This window comes from Falco naumanni, chromosome 6, assembly GCF_017639655.2.
Source record: "Falco naumanni isolate bFalNau1 chromosome 6, bFalNau1.pat, whole genome shotgun sequence".
Taxonomy (NCBI): domain Eukaryota; kingdom Metazoa; phylum Chordata; class Aves; order Falconiformes; family Falconidae; genus Falco; species Falco naumanni.
In genome coordinates, this window is record NC_054059.1 from 61,805,224 (window position 1) to 61,828,565 (window position 23,342).

Sequence of the window (23,342 nt, forward strand, 5' to 3'; positions counted from 1 at the left end):
AACTCTAGCAAATACTTTAAGTCTGTCTCTGAATTGCCAGTCTTCTGCTATTTATTAGAGAAATTGAACTTAAAACTGCTTTGGTTCTTTTTACGACTTCCTTTTTTTTCTAATAGCTCAGACACACTGATACGTTCTTGTCTGGAGGCTCCACAGAGGTTTTGCTCTAGGGTTGGCTGGTCCTGAGCTGTAAACATTTGAACCATTTGTGAAATGTCCAGACTGGTACATCTGACTGTGTTCATTAAGTCAAGGCAATTATCAACCAATCAATTTAAGGCAGAAAACAAACAAACAACTTTAACCCCCACAAAAAAAACCTTTCTGGGGTGGGGAACGATCCCACCTCCTCTTGTTAGTCACCATGTAAAACCTCAGTTTATTCCCCTTAAATTGCACTGGTATGTGCTTTCTGTCTGTGCTAACATGAACAGGAGCAAACCTTCCTCATGTATCACATTCAGAAATGGTGTTACTGCACCAGGTACTGAGCTGTGTAGATCTGAGCCCCCGGAAGAGTCAGGTGAAGAATCTGGTCTCTGGGCTGGGTTGCAAGAAAATGTACTTGTACTGTGCCCTGGAGACATCATCACCGAAATGACTTGTGGTGTGTGCATCATGTGAGAAATACATGCAGCTCAGTCTATGCAGATTACCCAGGAATTATTGAAGACAGCATTCGATCAGTCTTGTGATACCCATATGAGGAAATGACATCTGACAGCAGACAGCTGTTTAAACTTGGGGGGGGGCAGGGGGGAAGGAGAGGATTGTTTGGAAACTGAAATTAGCCAAATTCAGGCTTGAAATAATGCAGCACTTTTTAAAATGATAGTAACTACATGTGAATCAGTTTAGCAGGAGATGTGCTAGATTTTCGGAAGCAAGACTAGCTGTCTTTCCCAGATCTATGCATAGCCCAGACAGAAGGTATGGATTTACTGCACAGGCTTCAATGTAAGTTACTCAGGCCTGTATAAGCACAAAGTGAACTTATAGAATCACGGAATCACACAATCATTTATGTGATCAAAGCGCTCCTTCTTGACTTCAAAATCTGTGACTTTATTAGAAAAAAGAATTAAATTTATCAACTTTGAAGCAGATCATATTATCCCATTGTCATCTTTATCTGTGAAAACTACTTGTTCCTTGAAAAAGTCATCGATCAGCATGATGAAATAAATGAAATAAACTTACTTGCCTTGCTCTTCCCCAGCTCTGTGGGACAATATTCTACTTTGACTGGGCTTTTCAAAGAGGCCCAGAGGGGTTAAATATACCGCTTCTGCTGGATCTGGGAGTCACATGGATGCCTTAGTGCCTTCATTTCCTTAGGAATCCCTAGGGCCTCATTTACTCCAGCTTACCCCCTCAGCAGGGACTCACTGCTGTTACAGGAAATGCTGTGGAATTCATGTGGTGCATTCTCACCCTGGCTGAGGAGTCAGAAGGCATTGTAATGGCAAATAACTCCATCCACTCTCAACAATCAAAGAATTTACTTTTTAGTCTGTCATTGATAGTGTAAAAATACATTCATACATGTACATGTGTGTGTATGTGTATATGCATGTCTATTAATGATGTATCTGAGTTAGTAATGTTCTCTGTGCTGCAGTCATCTATGTTAATTCTGAATGTCTCTGTTTGTTAGTTAAGGAAAAAGCAACATGGCTTCTTCTGTCCAGAAACCAGTCTTTAAGGAAGAGATACACAGAATATTTCCTTGAAGCTGCCCAGTGCCTGCAAAATGGTATTATACAACACAACATTACAGGTAAAATCAGATTGGGCTCTCATTCTCTCAAGTACGGCTTAGACCTCTGTGTTCACCAAGGACAGAATGCACCTCACCTAGCTTGAGTCAGTATCTAGCCTCCCTTTATCATCAATGCGGAGAAATAGGAACTTTCAGGACATGATATGACCTATGTGAAACGACAGGCACTGAGAAGAGATGTTGCACTCCCCAGTGCAACATTTTCTTCACTGAATCTAGGCAGCTACTTCAGAGCTGGAGTTTTACATAGTAGGTATCTAAACTGAGGTAAGATGAAGCCAAAGCAGATGTTTCCCTATTATTAATGACTGTATTTTCTCAACATGAATATGGGGAAGAGGTTCAAACTGGAGAATTGAATAATACCAAGTGTCGAAAGTTACTGGCTGAAGAGTATGCTAGTGTGTTAGCTACTCTGGGGCACAGAGCTCTACAACAAGCCATTTAGTAGCCCAAGTCCCTAGACAATGATGTTATCTGAAATTACTTGCCACTCTAATGTTTCTTACCTACATTGGTGCTGTGTTTGGTCCTTCAAGACAGTGTGGAAATCTGAGTTTCTCTACGGAAGTTCACAGAGCCACAAAGATGCCAGAGAACAAATGTTGCCCCTAACTAAATACCCTTTGATAATATAGGGGTGGCACAGATAATGTCTAGCTTGAATTCTAGAGTGAATGCTGCTTTGTGAGGAGATGCCAGCTGCATCTCTTTGCCGCAGAGAGGGGCAATCAGTGTCAGTTGGTTCACATGTTGCATATTCTCATTCTGTCTGATCACCTTTCTGAAGGGCAGTTGTCTATAATAATGCCACTTACATAGCAAATGGGAAAGTTTCCTTATTATGTGAAAGAAGACTAGAAGCAGAGGAGAGAAACCAGTTAACTTTTCTCCAGTGATGTTGGGTTGCAGACTGAAAAATACTTACTTTTAAGGCAAATAGAAAAAACAACTGAAAAATTGACACTTTTCTTGTATTATCTGTGTACCTATCTTTGTAGGAATTTCTGTGAATGTTTATCAGCAAGTTATCTATTTTTCTGAGGGGAATTCCATCTGGGTGAAAGGAGCTGCAAATATGTCTGATGTATCTGACCTAATGCTCTTTTACTCTGGCTGGGGGAATATTACGTCCATCTCAGTAGACTGGCTTTATCAGAGGATATACTTTGTCATGAATGAAAAGGTAGTGCTCCAGAGCTCAATTAATTTCTTATTTCATTTGAACCATTACTGTGATCTATTTTACATGAGAAATTTTGTTTTATATATAGATATGTATACACAAAATATAATTATAGAAATACATTTTTTAACTTTAATAATATTCACACATTTCAGAGCTTTAAAAAAGAAGAAAGGCTTGAATATCAGAACATATTTAAAGCAAACAGGCTATATGGAACTCTGGCTTCTTGTCTTATTTTTCTCCTTAGGACATAAAACCCTTTGGTTTTAACTGCTTTGTTTTTAAGAATGACTTCACACTCACCTCATACCCGATATAAGCGACTTTCTGTTACTTGGTTCTCCATCTAACCTGTTCAGTTCCTATTCTCCCTCAGGAAGGTGGTCAGATAATTTTATTATCTGACATTATAACGCTTTTCTTAATTGACAAAAGATGTTCAAGAGGGAAAGTGTTTCATACCAGTGATAACAGCTCAGATTACAACTGTTTCAACTTGAAGTAAAAATGGAGATGGCAACTCTGCACTTGATTCTCTACTTGTAAAACATCAGTTACACTAATGATCAGACTTTGCATGTACCTTTGTAGTCCTCTAGTGCACAAAGGACTAGAAAGTTGCCTTGAATGGTTAGTGGGAGATTTAATATTTTTTTCCCTGCAATCTTCTTGCCATGTCTGATTTTTCGGTTACTGCTCAGGGAACAGGGAGCAGGAAAAGCAGTAGTTATAAAAAGATACAAATGAGCTGTAGGTGAACAGACTGATGGCATGGATTTCTGAATCCATTGCAGATTAGAGAAGTCCCAAGGTTTTGCTCACAGGATCAGAAAAGCACATCCTTTTCCCTCTTTCCCCTTCCTTGCCAGATTGTTTTGAAGTACAGCTTGCCTATATTCCCCAAATTGGGCTTTTCTCTCTAGCTTAGAGTTAGTAAGTTAAGAGGAGGATGTCTGACAGACAGATCTTTCATGCTGTCATGGATGCATTTGTTGCATTCATACTTGTGCACAAGTGTTATACTTGGGTGACTGACAACTCAGGAGCCCAGAAGGACCTAGGACTGTGAGAGAGGTATTTCATTGTCTGGTTGAAGGAATCTCAGGTCAGATTGTTTTCTCATTAGCAAACACCCTATAAATGCATCACCAGTTTTTCTTCTCATTACCTAGATATATGTCTGCCATTTAGAGAACTGCACTGCAGCTGAAGATGTCACTCCTCTTTATGTGGCATCCCCTAGGAAGGTTATAGCTGATCCCTATAATGGGTAAGTGTCCTCCTTTAAGCACTTGGTGTCAAAGGTGCTATAAAGTGCCTCTCTAATTTTCTTTACTTCATTGGTCATCTGTAGGCTCCTGTTTCAAACTTGCCTTACCAAAACAAAAGTGCAATTGGCAACAAATAATAAACTACAAAACAATTGGAACAGGAGTGATGCCATGTAGTGTTGTTTTTTGCATTTTCTTCCCTAGGGTGTTAGCAGAGGAGATAAAGTATTTCCAATGCAGAAATTTGGTATTCAGACATTCAGTGCTTTTATGAATATGAAGCTCTATGCATTTTAAATGTCCATGCTTAACACTTGAGGTATTACGGAAGAATATTCTCCAATAGTCTGCCAGCCAAATCCCCAGAAGGTAAAAAGTGATGTGCTTAATTCTCCCAGGATGTATATTAATAGTGCCAAAAGCATTTTCCTATTGTCTGCATAAAGGCAGGAACATCTCTGAGCTGTTAAAATACGTGTGACTCATCTACAGAGTTCTTGCACTGTAGTTATTTGGGTCTATTTTGCTCCATGGCCAGCTATATTTTCTGTCTCCTGGAAGATGGCATATACAGAGCAAACCTTCCACTCTTTCCTGGCACTGCCTCCACAGCTTCACCAGTAGTGACATCAAGTGGTCTGAAAGACTTCATGATCAACTTCCAATCTAAGAGACTTATTTTCTTCAACAAAACAGAACAGGCCTTTGTGTCAGGTTTTCTTGATGGTTCAGAATTTCACACGCTGCGATCACATATACCACTTAACAACACGGAGAGCTTTGTTTATGAGGATAACACATTTACTGTCACAGATGGCTGCGCAGTTTTCCATGAGGAGGTCTCTACAATGGGGATGTCTAGCTTCAATGAGTATGTTGTGGATTGCAATTTGAAATATCCAGAGTACTTTGGCTTTGGCAACTTGCTTTTCTATGGGACATCAACTCAGCCTTTTCCTATACCAACTCCTCCTCGGCTTGTCATGGTGCTATTTGGATTGGACCAAGCTGTGATCAGCTGGAGACCACCTGAACACACTATTGGAACCAGTAAGTTTAGCTGTTTCTTCCTGAAAGTCCACTGGTTTTCTTTCTAGAGAAATAACTTCCTGGTTTCCCTTTTCCTGATGTTGGGCTTTGGTGATTTCAGTAGCAGATCCTGTTGGAAGATGTGGAATTACCTCAGTCTGAAAAATTTAACTCAAGATTTGCCAGTAAAATAGCTTGTCTGGTTACATTTATACAAATTTATGTTGGTAACTCATTTGTCATTTGCAAGGGACTTTAAACAAGGATCCATCTTAAGTATGGTCTGAAGTAACAGTAATGTTGGTTGCTGATAGCACACAGAAAATGCATGCCAGAGATGTAATGACTTTTGATCAGTGGCTGTGCTATGGTCTTCATCCTCTGTGCATGTGTCTTTGAACATAAGAAAATTACGTAGCTGGGGAAAATTTTGGTTCTTCCAACTTCATTCTTTATGGGGGATTGAACCACTGCTCTTGGTTGGTCACAGAGCTGGCAAGTGTAAATTTTCAATTTATCCCTTTCCCAATTCCCCTGATACTAGCATTTTTGAAATGAGTCTCCAACATTGAGTTTTCTCAAAGAATGTGTATCATCTGTTAGAGCCACCTACTCTGTAATAACATGATTGTTTGCATCTCACAGGTCTATCTGCTTGGCACAGCTGGACCTATGATGTGAAAGTGTCATCTCAGCATCCGTCTGAGGAGGAATGGATTGTTTCAAACATTAGTGACACTAGGCTTACTGTGAAGGAGCTAGCCAGCTTCACAAAATATGAAGTGTCAGTCAGAGCTGTGTCTCCTGGTGGTGAAGGGCCATGGTCGGAGTCATTTAGAGGCACAACTTTAGAAGAAGGTGAGAGTTGCATTGTCACCCAGGAGAAATGAAGAATGAGTTATGCATCCAGCTTTCAATCTGGTGAGACCCAGGCTTTGGGCAAAGACTGAAAAATGAGTAGCACAAAAAGGATAGTCTTAGAAACATTAAAGAATACAGGATAAGTAAATTTGCTTTTAGTTATAGTAGGATTCTCCAACTACAATAATCGTACTGTATATTCTGTATTAATACTACTTATATACATTTTTCTAATGCAAATACACTATTAACCACACTATTTGATACACTATCAAATGAACAGGTATGAGAGGTGTTATTCCTCTCCTGTGCTCTGTAAAGCACTTTCTTTGATGAAGTGGTTTGGGGAGTGCCTTGAGGGTTAATGATGATTTATGAGAAAGTGCAGGCTCACGAAAAGCTGAAAAGGCTAGGTTTGAGCATAGGTAACAGGGGAAATGGATGTGTGCATGATGTCTGAGATTTATAGATCTTTGGAATGTTTTCTGAAACCTAGTTCACCCATAATAACCTATGTTTGAGGGGAAAACAGCTTTCAGTTTAGGGCACTGGACTGGAACTTGAGATTAGGGGTGACTTTTGCCTGACTTTAGTAGGGCCAGGTCCAAACCTGTAGTGGTTTTAAAGCATCTAATAGGGTTCCAAACCGCCTTACTGTTCTGGATTTAAACATGACCTGAATCTCTGAGTTTCTCAGATTATGATAATTTCATGCTTTTCTTTGTCCATAATTCCTTAGGGCAGGGTCAGCTTTAACTGTACTTCTGCAACTTTAGAGAAATGGGAACCCCTGCTATTGAAATACAAATATTATACATTAGTTTCTTGTTGGTGTGCACAACTGCAGTTTTCTTTATCAGCTGAAGAAGAACCGTATATGTTGGCGGTGGGGGCTGAAGGGCTCTGGAAGCAGCGGTTGGATAGCTACGGGCCAGGAGAACTCCTTTATCCCCATATAAGAAATATTTCAGGTAAATACTAAACAAGTTGCATGTTACTGCTACAGACTTGTCGGCGTTGATTAGCTCTCCATAAATTTCAACAGTACTGAAAGACAAGAGCTTTCATTGCAGCCGTCTAGACTTGAATGCGGTGCAGTACAGTGAAGCAGCTTCACTGAGCCTAGCCTTTGTGTCCATCCTTTCTTCTACTTTATGGACCAAACTAATCCTTAGTGAAACCTTACTGACATCACTACAGTTACAGGAGAGCTAAAATCAACTCTCTAAAATAGTTCTGCCTTCATCATCCCCATATATGTCATACATTTGCAATTATCAGGGCTATAAACGTACTACGTATGTACATTGTATTCCTATAAGGAAATCCCTATTTTCATGTTAACTGAGCCTAACCTCATTTGTATTGATTTTTAAATAACCGAAATGTCTGGCTACTTTTTATTCTTTAAAAAAATGGTTTTTTATTTACACATTTTTGAAATGCTTAATATCTTCCCTTTTTTCATCAAGACCTCGACTGGTATAATGACACTCTTTATTGGATTAATTCCATGGGGGAAGTTCAGACCTGGTCATTGAACAAACAAGAGGGTACCACTGAGAATACTTACATATCTGATGTCAGAAATGCAAGGATGTTGGCCTTTGATTGGTTGGGTCAATGCTTGTACTGGGCCGGCAAAGCAAATACGGTAGGTATAGTTGCACTTCTTAAAAGGAAAAAAAGTTCCTAAAGTAAAAAAGAAATACTGTAAAACAGTATTTGGGAAGATAATCCTTACTACTTCCAACCTGAGATGAATTTGGACCTTTGCTATTGTAGTGTAGAACAATGAGGCCTTTCTTCCCTGGAGTGATTTTCAGAGTTATACAAAGGTTTGGGGTAAGATGTTCACTAATACTCACTAATGCAGGATACTGAACTCCAGGTGCAAAACAGACAAATCAAACATGCTATCAACAGTTTTGTTGGATTCAACACTGTAAAAATAAGTGAAGATAGTGAAAATGGAGGCTGCCAAGCTGATCTCAACTAAGAAGTAGATGGAATTTATTTTAATCAAATTTGACATGATTTGTTTACACAGAGATTTTCAAGATTGGCCTCTGTATTGTTATATTTTGCAGATCACTGCAGGTAAAAAAATAATTACAATTGCACTTTGTACACTCTCATATCAGGAACACTGACATGTGAATTATTTAAAAGGTATCTGACTTCAAAACTGCAGTGCTAATTTATGCAGTGCTGTCAAATTATGCCTTCCATTTCTTGTAAGTGCAAAATCAGAAGCTGTTTTAAAAACTGGAGCTAGGAGGCCAGATTTCACACTGCCTTGCACCCTCATTTACACTTGTGAATAGTGAATATGAAGTGGGTGAGAAACTCTGTCAGACAGAAGGCTGCCAAAGCTGGGAAAGCCAAGGGGAAGAGATATTTCAGCTTTTTCTTTTGTTACTTTCTGGCAAATATTAACTAATAATTTTGCCTCGTTATTCATCCTTATACTTCGAACGCAAAAGGTTTCAAAGCCTGAGACTTGCATAAGCTTCTGATAAATGGCTGTGGAAATGTCACTTACATGTACTTAATTGATCATGGCTGATGATTTAGGTGTAATGCTAAAAGCAATTCTTTTGTCCCTAGATCTACAGAAAATCCCTGCTGGGAGGCCATATGGATGTTGTGGCTCATGTTGTGTTCCTAGTGAAGGATCTAGTAGTGGATTCCATAAATGGCTATTTGTACTGGGCCACAATGTATTCAGTGGAGAGCACAAGACTGAATGGAGAGGAGTATCTTATGTTACAAGAGCAGCTACAGTTTTCTGGTAAACAGGTGACTGATTTTTTTTTTTTTTTTTTTAATTTTTTTTATTTTTTATTTTTTTTTCGAGGAGGAGAGTGTTCTGGAAGTTTAATCTTTTAATAGTCAGTGTTCATGGCTGTCAAAATCAACATGTTGTGACCAGAAGAATAACATGCCTTTCTTGCAATACTGTTAAATCATTTTGAGAACAGGGTAAGAATTAAACCATGTAATAGCTGTACCAAAACTTCGGCTTGTCATTTCTAAAGTCAGACCCTTGCAACAAAATATGACATCAAAGATGTCCTTACGGTTGCAATGCTGCTCCTTTCCATATGTGAAAGGCACTTGCTTTTCCCAAATGACTTAAATCTAATGGTCAGTTTTGGCTTTCCCATCACAACATGCAGCCAGAGCTCTATAGCATCCTGCCTCCTTTGTGATGTTCCCCAGCTTGTGGGTCCTCAGAGGGCCAGTTTTGGGACTAGATATTTGCCAGGGAGACCGGAGCTGCACTTCAGGCTGCAAAGATTGCTGCTACAGAGACAGGCTTTGCCTGTGCTGCTGAGAGGGGGGCGGCGGCAGCTGGTGCGATATTTGTGCTCAGCACAGCTGGCCCCTGCCACTGCCCACCACAGCTTGCTGCTGTGGCTGCTGCAGTACAGGTGAGGGTACCAGATCTGCCACTGACAATCCCCATCCTGCCTGATCCTGTCCCTTGTATGGTGGCAGGAATAGCAAGTCCTGTGCTTTGGGGATCTTCGAGGCTTTCCATTGCCAGTTTGCCCCTTCCCTTCCCCGTCTTCTCTTTCTCCCTTGTCTGAGTCAGATGCAGGCCTGGCCTCAGCTTGGCCCCTCTTTCTTTGCTCCGTACTGCTGGGGAGCTCCATAGGGCTGTGAAGAGGCTGCTGCAGAGCAGAGCAGCTCCTCAGGGAGAAAGAAAGGGGACTTCTTGCAAGAGTGAGTAAAGCTAGTGGACAGTATGGGGAGGGGGGAAAGAGATGGGAGGTTGTTGTTTTAGCTGTATTAGGGTGGATGTATTAGGGTGTTCATGAGGGTTTGGGAAGGAGAGGGAAACTCTAAAGCTAAGTACAGAAGCACTGAAAAATTTTTGTCACTTGTAGAGAGAAATGTCTGTCCTGGAAAGGGTCATTGTATCTTCCAGTACTAGCCTCACACCTCTCTGTGGAAGCTGGCGAGCGTGGACTGTCTTCAAGGGAAGACCTATGCTGTCCAAGCTCAAGAGCACACTTAACTTGCCACATATCTTCTGAGTGACCAGTTGCAAAGGACTGACAATTTGCAGTTTACTCTAAGCAGCAAGTGTCACCTTCCTTGCCCTTCTCTTTTTATTCACTACCTGTTTCTCTCAATGACCTCATGCTAACCTCAAACTTCTTGTTCTTGTTTTCAGGAACCTTGGCAGCAATAAGACTGCTTGTCTGCTCCTGTCATTTTTTTTCTGCACCTTTCTTTATGTCAGTGATACCAGCCTTCAACCATCCACTTATTCACACCTCCTACAAACAATCATCTCCTCTCCTGCTTCTCTGCAGCCCCTAAACTATGTGCTGACTTCCTGAACTCAGCCTTCTGCCATGATGCATACAGGAAAAAAGCCAAGTAAAAATGTCTAGATTGAGAAGTGACCAGTTATAGCTGATAGGTGTTTGTTTATTAATATAAAAACCAAAATAAACCCATCAGAAAAAAAAGAGCAGTACAACATTTTTTAATGGTGGAGTTATCAAACTGGTCATTATTGTCACATATAAACATGAAAATACATGTTTGCACAAGTACTAATATGTATCTTCCTTGCACAATCCTGAATACCTCTTACTTCAATATTAAAACACAGATGTAATAGTTAATTGCTGTTATTCAACAGTCAGAGCATGTTCTCCACATGACTGTTCTTACTGGTATTTACTAGTTGGTTTTCTAATAAAGAATTGCTGTTCAGCTGGTCAGTACAGTATCTTCAGCAGTATATGGCTGTATCTCCTTTTAGCTTGAAACCTGAGTGATAGGAAGAGACTACTATGGAGATGTCAGTTTTCAAATATGAAACAAATCTGAAGGGAGAGCTTTGATAGTCTAATTTCTTTGGCAGGAGCTAAACCCTTTTATGACAGTTATTTTATTTTCCAATCAGCTGTTTAGCTTAGCTGGTGTATATTGGCATAGCTTGATTGATTTTGCCACAGCTACTCAGGTTTATTCTAGTTTAGGATATGGCATAGAATTTCCAATGCACTTAGTAAGTACACTTCTTCAATATACCTGGGACAAATGTAATTTATAGGGGAGCAGCAAAGTGTGTTACATTCAGGAGGGGCTAGGACCCTCTAGGTGTGGTCTCTTATTATTTCTAGTCAAGAGGTATCTCAAGTAGCTAAATTTAGGTTGCATCTTATGATGCTGAGTTACATTGCACGATCACAACTACATATCACGTCCAGAGACTAATACCTCCCATGAAATGTAAAGTTTGTCTATTTTTGAAGCATAACAGAAGGAAGGTGTTAAATTGCTGTTTAACTCGTGAAGATGAACAGTAAAAATATTTCTTTGCCTTTTATTGATGGGGATAGAGGGACCAGGAGAAAGAAAATGGGTACACCTATGGGGAAAATATAATAGTGCCAGAAAAAAAAGCAGGGCAAGAAAAGAAAATCCAGACATTTAAAAAAGCAAGGTAGATTCAGGAAGGTGTAGTTTGGTGTTATGCAAGGGAGGGAGAATAGGTAAATGGGATAAAATATAACATGGTTGACTAAATGTGCACTCAGGCACATACATACTGTGTGATATTTTTAACAGGAAAACCTACAGGAGCAATCACTCAAACCTTGATTTTCTGACATACAATGTCAACAGAAATATGTCAAGAATGTGATTACATAAGGACCAACAGACAACTAAGTGATATGGCATTTGCTTTCCTGTCATCATCTTCTGCGGTTTATTAATGAAGAGTTGGGGGAAAAAAAAAAAAAAAAGGACTGCTCCACTTACATCCATAATGGAAAATTAAGCTTACAAAAGAATAGCTACAACTAGTGTTTGGACAAGAAGTTTGAGAGCTGCTGGAAAACGTTCAGAGAGGCCCCTAACAACTTGCAAGCTGTGCTAATGACATGACATAGGTTGAACTTGATAACATTTAGCAGACTAATTCGTAGAAGAAAATTCTTTGTTATTCACAGAACAGATTATTAGAAGTCTGAATTCTATTATTGTTGCATATGGTATTGAATCTGTTGTTTACTGCAAAAGCAAGAAAGCTCTGTTTCGAATATTAGGTCCTATTAAAAAAAAAACAAACAAAAAATCTTGCACCTAGCTTAAATGAGGATGAAATATTGAAGTAATGAACAGCAAGATTGTTTCATTCCTCCCACCCCCCCACACTCTTTATTGAAAAATAAATAATTTACCAAAATATAAATGCTTGAATTTCCTGTTTAACCAGATACATCAATAAAATTTTTACATGTATTTTCCATAAGTAACGCAACTCATTAAATATTGCATTCATAAAATCAAAGCTAGAAAACAAAGGCAAAAGGTCTGAAGTACTTCTTTCAGAAGGTGTTTCTGACTTTCAGACTGGGTATCCACCACCTGTTTTAGACTAAGAATGTTAAAATACCGGAGGTGTTTTGGGAATTTTGATAGGTAGTTCCACTAATCACTTGATACACTGTTGCCATCATATCTGAAGTGCGCAGATACTCCAGGGATAAACACTGTGACAGGTGCTCATAAAGTGCTATCTAGAAAATCATCAGCTGCTATAAATAGGTGTCCACCAAGGACTTGATGATTTTCTAGTGCTATCTCTTTTTGTGTTAAAATAAATATTCATGATAGTAGTGTTATTTTTGCCAAGAAAGAGCTACTCATGTTGCTATCTAGACAACAGTTATGCCTAAGAGCTTTTACCTCAGAAGTGAAGGTGTGTTCAAATTGCTATTTGGACTTTTGACTTTTATTTTCTTAGGTGTTTGGTTTAACTTTGGATTTCACCTATGGTTTTCTTTACTGGCTTGTGCGAGATAGTCTATGCCTGAACCTGTACAGAGTTGCTCTTTGCAAAGAAGGGTAAGTAAACGTGTAGCAGAGGTAAGACAGTCTATGTTTCCTAGTTTTTGCGATATTCTTTAAAAACAAATTTTGTCCAATGCTGGGCACACTAGTTATTGATTTAACATTAAACAAAAAGAAGAGCTAATGATCATAGCTAGCTGATGGCAAACTACCTGTTGGGATGGTTGTTAAACATGTTTTACAGTGAGAGAAACACAGTATGGAAGCTTAACCAAACTGAGGTCATACTCATCAATTTTTAGACTTAGCTTTAGGAAATAATCGCCATTTATTGTCTATTTTATGTTTTGGCATTTGCAATACCTGACAGTTTTCAAGTGCCTGGAGCTGTAACTTGTTCATCTTGCATGGAGCTTAGGACTTGAACTGACACTGCTTTCTTACCTGAGCAGTCAGTACTCAGCAGACATTCCTCTCGATCATCCTAAGAATGCAATGGCACCATTATTCCTGAAGGGCAATTTTTTTTAAAAAATAAAACGAAACAAAACCGTGTTTATGGGTCAGCTTTTATATATACTAAGACCTTGAGAAAAATTTTGTTCTGTAAATGGTATTTTGTTCTGTAAGTACCAAGTACATGATGAGTGATAGCTCATGAAACTTTTTTCATTTTTGCTCCTTTTCATATGGAGAGTGCGATTAATCTTTTTTTTCAAGTATCATAATAAACTTCTTAAACTTAATTGAACAGTATTTGCATGTGCTCATAATGTTGCAGGCTGGTTTTGTGTGGAATCAGCTGAGTTTTCTGACTGATACTAGACTTGTTATGTTTAATGGTAAACATTTAAGGAATCAAAATATGTTGATTAGTTTTAGCTAGAACATGCAGCTCCAGTGTGAACCAATTGACAACCATACATCATTGTTCCTGGCATGCCAGAACAGAGAGATTAGAAATAATCCACCCTAATGGACCTGATGGCATGTCAAAGCTTTTCCAAATTTGTTTTGGATAGCATGTGTCTAAGCTGATAGACATTTCTGAGATGGCAAAATGATGCCTTTTACAACACATTTAATCTCTCACCCAGAAGATAAATTTGTTCCAAAAAAGGCCTGTACGTTTTGACTAGAAGTAACATGACAGATTAAGTCACCAGTGATCCCAGTGGAGGAAAATGCTAAGAGAGCTTTAGTAAATAACAAAAGGTTATCAAGGAAACTAGCAGGCTCAAATTCATCTGAGGACCTGCTGTAACAAAGTAGAATGAATCTCATGTTATGAAGTAGACTCTACTGTTTCAATGCAATTGCTGAGAGAAGGTGGGCTCGTTTTTCAAAATATTCAATTTTCTACATCCATACATCAGAATATGAAGCCATTTTACGTTTTCTAATGAAATCAAGGGAATCAAAGCTTTGCTTTTTTTTTTTTTTTTTTTTTTTTGGTAAAATTTTGACAGGTCTTTCTGCAATGTGCCATTCTGAAAAGCATTCTGCTTTGGAGAACTTAAAGAAAACTTTTTGAATTGTTTCCCTACCTCCTACATCAGTATTAAGAATCTAAATGATGCAAAACTTATCAGTGTGTCAAACATTGCATAAATCTTGTTCTCTCTACATGTGTGTTTTCGGTTTTCTAATTTCATATGTGTTTTCACAGTTGTGGTAATGCCATCATCACAGAATTTGCAGCATGGAGTACTTCAGAAATATCTCAGAGTACACTGCAATACTACAGTGGTCGTCTGTTCTGGATTAATAGTCTTCAGTTCATTACAACTCAGGAAGTCAACCAGAGCCTTAGCATTCCCTTCTCACAACCAGCAGAGTTTGCAGCCTTTACCCTTGTTCATACATCACTTAAACCTTTGCCAGGTACGTTATTTTCTTGAGCTAAACCCCTCAAGAAAGGTATTCACTGTCAGCTTGTAATTCTTTGTTCTTAGAATCCTTCAGTCATTTGACAAAAGATAAGAACAACAGCAACTCATTAATAAATATATCAGGCTATAGCTGGATAATGTGCAATTATAAAAGCTGATGGGTATGGCAAAAAAGAATACATGGTGTTATTATTCATTGTTTCTACCTAATGACAACTTACCAGATTTTCCATAGTTCTTTAACGTTTCAAGTCAGGTTTGAAAAGTCTACCTACTGCTCATATTCTTTACATTATTATTATTTCTTCCTCTTTTCATGGACAGGAAATCTTTCTTTTACACCAAAAGTGATTCCAGATTCAGTGCCAGAGTCTTCCTTCAGGATTAAAGGAAATTCTTCAAGTTTTCACATCACTTGGAGTCCCTCCACAAACGTGGAATGGGGATCTGTCTTTTACTGCGTAGGATCAAAAGCTCTGCAAGTGAGGATATTCATGTAATCCCTCTCTATTACCTCCATGTATTACTGCATCTACTTGCTGATGAATCTGTCTTTAAACAGAAATACAGTTTGTTTCTGCTTTAGCATTTACAAATTGGTCAAGCAACCAGACTAAACTGTAAATATAAAGCAAGTTGTCCTGTTTATTCATCACTGAGGCCAGCACAGGAGGAATACAGCATACAGTCTTGGCAGTAGCTCTGGGCTAGCTGCTGGGGTGTGAAGTGCCAGGCAAGGAGTTTCCAGTGCTCAAAGATGTGTGAGAAAGCTTTTCACAATAACTCAGAGACAGAATTGCCCTCTGAGCTGCCAGTGGGACAGCCTTTGCCTGAATGTGAAATCTAGCCTTCATCCAGACTTTATTTTAGCACCTTTGGTGAGCTTTACTTCAAATTCAAAGGGTAGGTTGCTATGCATTGCTACAGTGCCACAGGAGTTGGTGAAACAATGATCATTCACAGGAAGAGAAGCTCTGCCTTGATTTAGTTGACCAGCTTGCTGAGGGGAGTTTTGGAAAACTGAGGGCCTTTCTGAGAGGGAAAAAAATGTTTTATTTTATTCTGGTTTATTTCATTCACAGTCTTTGGAGAGTGAACGGTGTCTCTATCCCCATAACCTGACAGTGCCATACTACAGAGTTGATTGGCTGGAACCATTTGCACTCTTTGATTTTACTGTCACTCCATACACATACTGGGGCAAGGCACGAACAACATCTGCATCCCTTCGAGCCCCTGAAGGAGGTACTAGAATTTTAAATCCCATTCCTCACCTGTAATGGGTACTGGGACCGGGTCTATGTCAGCAAGTGAAACCCTGGAGAGGAATGAGCAGCTTTCAGGGCTAGTCAGCTGCAGGCAGAGTTGCAAGGACAAGTTCCTGAGTATCTTTGCAATTATCTATTGCACACATAAATGCACATACTTGCATCAATAGAATTTGGAACAGAAAGTGTATGACTATATCTACCATGTGCCTATGACTATGAGCAAGAAAAAGAAATTGAGATCCATTACAATGACCATCAAAGGCTGCATGTAATAACCACTCCTTAATTTTTTAGTAAATGTTATGCACTTTTTACTTCAGTGTTTATTTTTGCTCTCATGCAGGTCAAAGGTAAGTCAGCTAAAATAAAACGTTAAGTGACTGGAGTGCTGAGAGAGAGTTTATAAGCTACAGTAGATTTTGAAGTGGATAGGAGAGGAGGTAAGAGCACGCTCTATGTTGTGAAAATTCTTGTAGCTCCATTGCTACCTACAGGACTAGGCTAAATAGATATGTCCCAGTCTGAGTGCAAGAGTGCATTTGTCTCTGTTTATACAGGGTTTTTTTTGCTAAGTTAAAATCAGATAACCACACACCAATGGAAAACAGAAAGGAATTACCGTGAAGTTTTAGATATTCTTCTGTAATTTACACTTCACCAATTGCTAAGTGGCTCTGTCAGCATCAGGGTTATAAAGTTCAGGCTCAAAACTGAAAGAGTTGATTATGAGGTAGAGTTTGTGTTTTAACAGGAGTACTTTGCTTTGTGTTTTTTATCATTTTTCTTATACAGTTCCTTCAGCACCTACAAAGCCTAGAATATATGTGTTACAAAATAACCTACATGAAAGTGATGAGAAAGTCCTTGTGGAGTTCAGGTGGGACAGACCTGAAAGGGACAATGGAGTATTAACACAGTTCAGGGTTTACTATCAACTATTGAGTCAGAGTAACACTGCTGATGCTTTCATGGAGTGGAACGTGAGCAACGTTAAACCCACCCTGATGCTCTTTTCTCTCGGGGATGTGCTTCCCAGCCTCACAGTAAGGTTTCAGGTATGAAAAATTACTGAGCTTATCCCATGCCAGATGGTAGATATTATCAGTGCAGCATGATGTGTTTGCCTAGGAGATAGTATTGGGCTTGGGGCAAGAACTTGTGGTTTCTGCTTGTGGAACTGCTGATTGACTGACTCACCCTTGTATACTTGGCTTAACCTTTCTATGTAGTGTTGTTCACTGAATAAGGTGGAAAACAATGCTGCAATATTGTACAGATTTGTTAAAGCCCAAAAGAAACTGTTCTAGAAGTCTCCCAAAGCCACTGCTAGAAACTGCAAGTTAAATATAGATTGGGCTGAGCTGGTGGATGACAGGCGATTAAAAAGCCACAGATCAAGAGAAATTCCCCTACTGGAGAAATGCAAGGACTCACATGGCTTCTATGAAGAGAGACTTCCATATTAAAACTTGTCAAGAGGTCATGTTTTCATTGTAATAAAAGTTTTGGAATGTGTGCTTGAAAGAAAGTTAAAAGTATGAGAGCATGTAACAGACCAGGTACTGATGGAGGAGAATACCATGTTGGTTGCAGCATCAACAAACAGTAGGAATTGCTTCAGCTTGGGGAAGGAGACAAGACTGTCTGGTGTTCTTTGAGCTCTAATTGATAGATGTAGCATGAATTGTCACTCTGTCCACTGCTTAAAATTCTCTTCATTGCCATGGTCCAAGCCTGAATGTAGCCTTTGAACTGACCAGCACAGCCTTAGGTCAAACAGAGCACATGCGTATGTTCCTAGCTGTGCAGCCAGGAGATCTGGTTCTGGTTTTGTCTTTAACTATATGACTCTACAGGCTTACAAACACAATCATTTATGCTGCTACTTGACATATTTAACAAACTCCTGTCCCACAGGTGCAAGCCTTCACCTCTGTGGGTCCAGGACCTTTGTCTGATATAGCAGAGAGGAATTCATCAGGTATGGATGATTGAGATGCCATCTCATAGTTTGTGTGTAGTAGCTGCTAAAGTTGACAGTACAGGAATTTGGTAATCTGATAAATAGCCTCTGACACTTTGTGTGACCTTTGTTCCACCCTACAGTAGACACCACAGAGGAAATAATTACAGCTTCTGACATGGAATGACTAATGCATTTCTTATCATTACACTAAATATCAGGAATCTCAAGCCTTTTCTCAAAACTATGCTAAATTAACTTCTCTAGGGAACCCCAGGGTTGTATGAAACAACAGGTTTTGATCTGTAACCTGCATACTCTAGAGATGATAGAATATTTCTACTTGGACTGTGAAAGGTAACCAAGAGAGTTAGACATCTACTAGGGATCATAGGCTATTTCTAGTTGGATTGTTAAAGGTAATTAAGTGAACAAATATGTTTTTACTAGGCTTAAATTTGTTAGGTAAGCATCCACAATGCCATTTAAAAAAACCTTAGGACTTTGTGTGTGATGACAACAAAGTATCTCATTATTTTATTTGTTGTGACATGTGACCAAATACGATTTGTGCAGGGCCATCATTTATTTTTATCTTGTACTTGCTTTCCTTATGAAGGACTGCTATTGTCTAGAATGCTTTTTGTAAATTCTGCTATGCTCTTTTCCTTCCAGATCTTTTCCCTGTCCCAACTCTTATAACTGTTTCTGCCAATAAGTTGTTTCTTACTGACATTGACAATAATCATACCACATGGGAACTTTCAGCAAAGGCAAATGTAAAGGACATCTGTTATACTGCTAATGATGACAAAATATACTATATCGTAGAAGATTCTCTGTTTCTTTTGAATATACAGACTGCTTCAAAGTTTCAGGTATTCCTTTGTTCATTCCCTTGCTTGAGAGAATCTAGGAGAATATGTGGCCATTATTGTCATTATTTTGGGGCTAATTATGTTTTTGAAGACGTCAAAACTACATTTTTGAAACACAAAAAAAGTTACATGATGATCAAAGCACATTTAATGGCAAAATACAGAACTGGAAAGACACAATTTTCTTAATGACTGCCAGTTCGTATGAGATGTAATATAAAAGAGATTAGCTGGATAATTTTCCTTTCTAGCAGTGCAATAAAAATATGTATAATATAATAAAATTTGGACTTCAATTTTTATGTCAGCAATAGCTATTAGAATAAGCCGGAGTATGCCATTGGTATCCTATTAAATCATGTATGATTTTAGTGACATTTGCTTTGTTGATATTTCAACAGATATTTAATTTTAAATTCACACTATTAAATACAATTAATTTATTTCATGTATCAAATGTAATTTAATTTTATTTCATTCTAATTTCAAGAATATGGAAGCAACATGGAAGCAACAATTGATATTTGTGAAACAATAGTTTTCATTTGTATAAAAATATTGGAATCTTCATTCTATGGCATAGAATCTTTATATATTGTCTTCTGCATGCCAAGTAGAAATTATTTTGGAAACAAATATAATTTCATAATGTCAGGTGGGAAAATTCTGCTCTCAAGCAGTTTTAATAATTTTCTAAATTTTTTCTTAAGTTTTTCAGAGATGCATATCTTCACAATGCCACAGCCATCACAGTTGACTGGATTGCAAGACACCTCTTTGTTGCCCTGAAAACACCATGGAATGAAATTCAAATGTTTGTTATTGATCTTGAGGTCAAGATAAAATCTTTAAAACCCTTGAACATACAGTTGAGTAAAAGTAATTCAACTGTATCATCTCTGTTTTCATATCCTTTGTCAAGGTAAGGCATATATTACTTTTTTAAAGCATATTTTTAGTGTGATTTTCATCAAATCATCACTGTTAAGGATGAAAAAGGACTTTTTATAGTACACAAGCGTTTTGCATTGTGTAAATGGAGAAACTATCTGGACATAGTTCTACTTTTATACTGCAAGCTGAGCTTGGACATATCTAATTTCAAGATGTCCGTGTCTGAGTGAAGATTTCAAATGATACTGAAATACTAATGGGTTCTTCTGTTTAAGTGATGCAAATGAAAGTCAGCACCAGACCACAACTTTTTACAGTAACTGTTTTATCCAAAATAAATAATCAGTTATTGTGACCTTCCATTAAAAAATGCCCTTTAAATACCTGGAATCACTCTGCAAGTATGCTGCTGTAGTTACTGTGTTCTAAATGTTTGGGATGTTTGTGACTGTAGTCACTACAGGACTGCATTTAGGGCAGATTGCTCAGATGGAAGTTTTTCTACTGTAAGTAATGCATTTTGTTTGATAGCCGCTTGTACTGGATGGAGGAGCTTGATTATGGCTGCCGTATGTTTTATTATGATATTCTGAACGACACCGTGCACCACATTTTGGGATACGTGTCAGCAGAAGAACAGATGAGGAACTACTGCAGCTGTAACGTGGCAGAAGCAGAGCTAGGAAGACCTATGAGTATAGATGTGTCTGACTTCAAGAATCCCCAGCTGCTCTTTATCAGAGGAAGAGGTGAAATATGGGCCTCAGATATGGATGCTTGCCACTGCTGGGAAATTACCAAAATTCAAAGTTTTCAAGGTCTGAGTACTCTGTTATGTTTCTAGGTAGTTTGTGATTCTTTCTCTTGCACAAAACAATGTTCATTTCCACAAAATAGTTTTAAAGAAACACTTCCGTTACAAAATTGATTTATCTACAGGCAAGATGGTCAAAATGTGTTCTGTGTTTCTAGTTGTGTACCCTGTTGATACAAACTAGGAGAAAGAGCAGTGTGAGGATATTTACTGATGCAAATATATATTCTAGTAAAATGTAAATCAAATGGAGATGCTACAGCCTTAAATGCTACTTGCCAACGTATTTCACTTATAGTATTAACATCATTTTACTAGGGTTTCGTATCAGATACACCTATTACAGTTTACCCCAGTGAAAAGGTACAATAACATCTTACACTATGCCTGAAAGTGGCATTGCAGACTTCAACACGTGGGGAGGGTACTTCATGCAGGTAGAGTCTTATATGACAACTTATCTATGTTGCACTTCTTGTAACGATAACACTTAATCTTGGTTGCTCAGTTTTCTGCTGGGTTCTGGAGGGGTGCTGGTAAAGCTGTTCTGTTACCAGAGGAGCTGTCTTAATTGTTCCTGGGAGATGGCAGAGCCCTGCCTGTGTGGTTTTCATCTTGGAAAAAATATGGAAGTTTCTATAGACAGCCGTTGTGTTTTATTTCTGATGTTTCTTAATTGAATTGCAGTTCTCATAATTATGGATAATAAAAAGCCTTCAAATCAACACTTCTAAACTGAAATAACATAGTGTTTCAGTGTCATGAGACCTATTGGAAAATATCAGTAATGTCTTTTCCAGGGCGGCCTTTGAAGACATGGTATGACTAAGATACTCACCTATATTGACTCACAGTGAATACAAGCACCCATCTGCTCTTGTAAAATTGTGTGCTCAGGGTGTATCCTGAAGCTTAACTATACAATGTTTTCCTACAGGTAGGAAAATTGGCAGCTTGGCTGTAGATAAGAAATTTATATACTGGAGCACTGAAGCAAAGGAATACACTGAAATTTGGCTAGCAAATAAAGAAAGTACAAGACACTTCCTTCAGAAGAGAGCAAATAACAAACTGAAGATCTTAGCCTACAGCTCAGCAGCCCAATTGTATCCAGGTAGAGGGGATTTGCATTGTTTTGTAAATGTAGCAAGTTTATTTCAGAGCATGTATTTGAGTTGCAGATCATGCTATGTGTATTTATGTAAAATGTGCTTTATGGATTCAGGTACCTTCTAGAGGGAAACAATTCACTATGCACATTTTTAAAAGGATGAATGTAAGGACTGGCCTTGTGTTGAATCCCATGGAAGGTTGTGATGATGAATATTGCCTGTGTTTCAAAGGCTCAGGATGTTAACACCAAACCACGCCTATTTTTAAACTTGCATCAAACCTGGAGATTTAGAAAAGGTTATGCACATAAAGCACAGAAAAAGAGCAAATGTCCACAAAGGATTGTAGCAAGAGTTTGATAATGATCCCTAGTATGATACAGATTTCTGGTTTTGTTCACAAGTTTGCAAAGCTGAAAAAGAATGTCTGCCTTTCCAAAGACAGAGATAAGAACTCTGCTTATGCAAACGATTTATAAAAAAAGTACCTGAGAAGCAATTACAGCTTACGTTATAGTAGACACAGGCTTTACTTAGAACTCCTAATATTTTAAACAAACCATAGTAGAATGGTAATGAAAGAAATAAAAATTAATTTTAATAGAGAGGTAGGATTCATGGTACCTATAGGGATCATCTTTGTAAATGCAGGTGTTTAGGAGACCTACTTGCATGATGAATATATTCAAAATAATTCTTTAACTTCAGTATTGCATAAAAATCTGACAAATATACAAGGTAATATTTTAACAGGATGGATTTACTTGGAACATAGGAATTTTGAATTGTTCTGGACAGCCAGTAGAGTTACCCCTGCCTGCAGCTGCTCTGGCCAGTGCCCAGGCTATTCTTACCAGTACTTTGGGCAAGTTTGTTCCCATGAGGTCTGTGTGGGCTTGGCATTGGTGCAGGAGCCTGGTTTGGCTTTGGTACAGAATGTGCCAATCCCTGTCCCCAGGTATAGGGTTTCCTGCAAGCTGGTGCAGCAAAGGACGAACTGAATTTCAGTCCAAAGGGATTATTTCTACCCAGAGATTCCCACAGAGAAATTCTTATTTTCATTGAGTGCTGAAAATATTTGGAGGAACATACAGCCTTGGCATTTGGAGGGGGAGGGCAATGCACAGAATTATTCACACAAGTTTCAGATAAAAGTAAATGAACATACTAAAATAAGAAAAAAAAAAATTCTTCTCCTGAAGAAATATTGAAAGCAAATGGTATATATGTGAAAAAGTGATGTTTGCAAAGACTAGCTGGGTTGACTGACATGCTTTTTATTGCTTTAGTGATGTGATCAAGGAGTACTGCTAAAGTTTCCTTTCATTTTAACCTATTTAATTGCCATCCGGAGTTGTGATGTCAGTTGATCATTTAACACATCAGAAGTACTCAGTGAAAATTATTGTCCTGTCACAGATTCTGTGAGAGAATGATTTCTCTTCAGGGTTAGGAAGAAGGGGACTGAATATGTAGTGAAGGATTTTCTTGTCAGGGTAAACACATTTCTACGGAACTGCCTGACAGAAACTTTAACTCTGAAAATGACTCAATTCT

The 23,342-nt window shown here is 38.4% G+C and overlaps 1 protein-coding gene across 1 annotated transcript in view; it reads left to right on the forward strand.

Annotated features, from left to right (window-relative positions):
• ROS1 (ROS proto-oncogene 1, receptor tyrosine kinase) overlaps positions 1 to 23,342 on the forward strand; it is a 71,688-nt gene that overhangs the window by 11,841 nt on the left and 36,505 nt on the right. The window contains exons 10-27 of the mRNA XM_040598754.1: positions 1,658 to 1,780; positions 2,785 to 2,969; positions 4,145 to 4,242; positions 4,782 to 5,293; positions 5,918 to 6,130; positions 6,994 to 7,104; positions 7,606 to 7,787; positions 8,744 to 8,935; positions 12,915 to 13,015; positions 14,631 to 14,845; positions 15,178 to 15,342; positions 15,937 to 16,098; positions 16,917 to 17,179; positions 18,042 to 18,105; positions 18,763 to 18,965; positions 19,676 to 19,887; positions 20,391 to 20,677; positions 21,611 to 21,787. Coding sequence (XP_040454688.1) covers positions 1,658 to 1,780; positions 2,785 to 2,969; positions 4,145 to 4,242; positions 4,782 to 5,293; positions 5,918 to 6,130; positions 6,994 to 7,104; positions 7,606 to 7,787; positions 8,744 to 8,935; positions 12,915 to 13,015; positions 14,631 to 14,845; positions 15,178 to 15,342; positions 15,937 to 16,098; positions 16,917 to 17,179; positions 18,042 to 18,105; positions 18,763 to 18,965; positions 19,676 to 19,887; positions 20,391 to 20,677; positions 21,611 to 21,787 — 3,465 coding nt within the window. The remainder of the gene's footprint in view (positions 1 to 1,657; positions 1,781 to 2,784; positions 2,970 to 4,144; positions 4,243 to 4,781; positions 5,294 to 5,917; positions 6,131 to 6,993; positions 7,105 to 7,605; positions 7,788 to 8,743; positions 8,936 to 12,914; positions 13,016 to 14,630; positions 14,846 to 15,177; positions 15,343 to 15,936; positions 16,099 to 16,916; positions 17,180 to 18,041; positions 18,106 to 18,762; positions 18,966 to 19,675; positions 19,888 to 20,390; positions 20,678 to 21,610; positions 21,788 to 23,342) is intronic.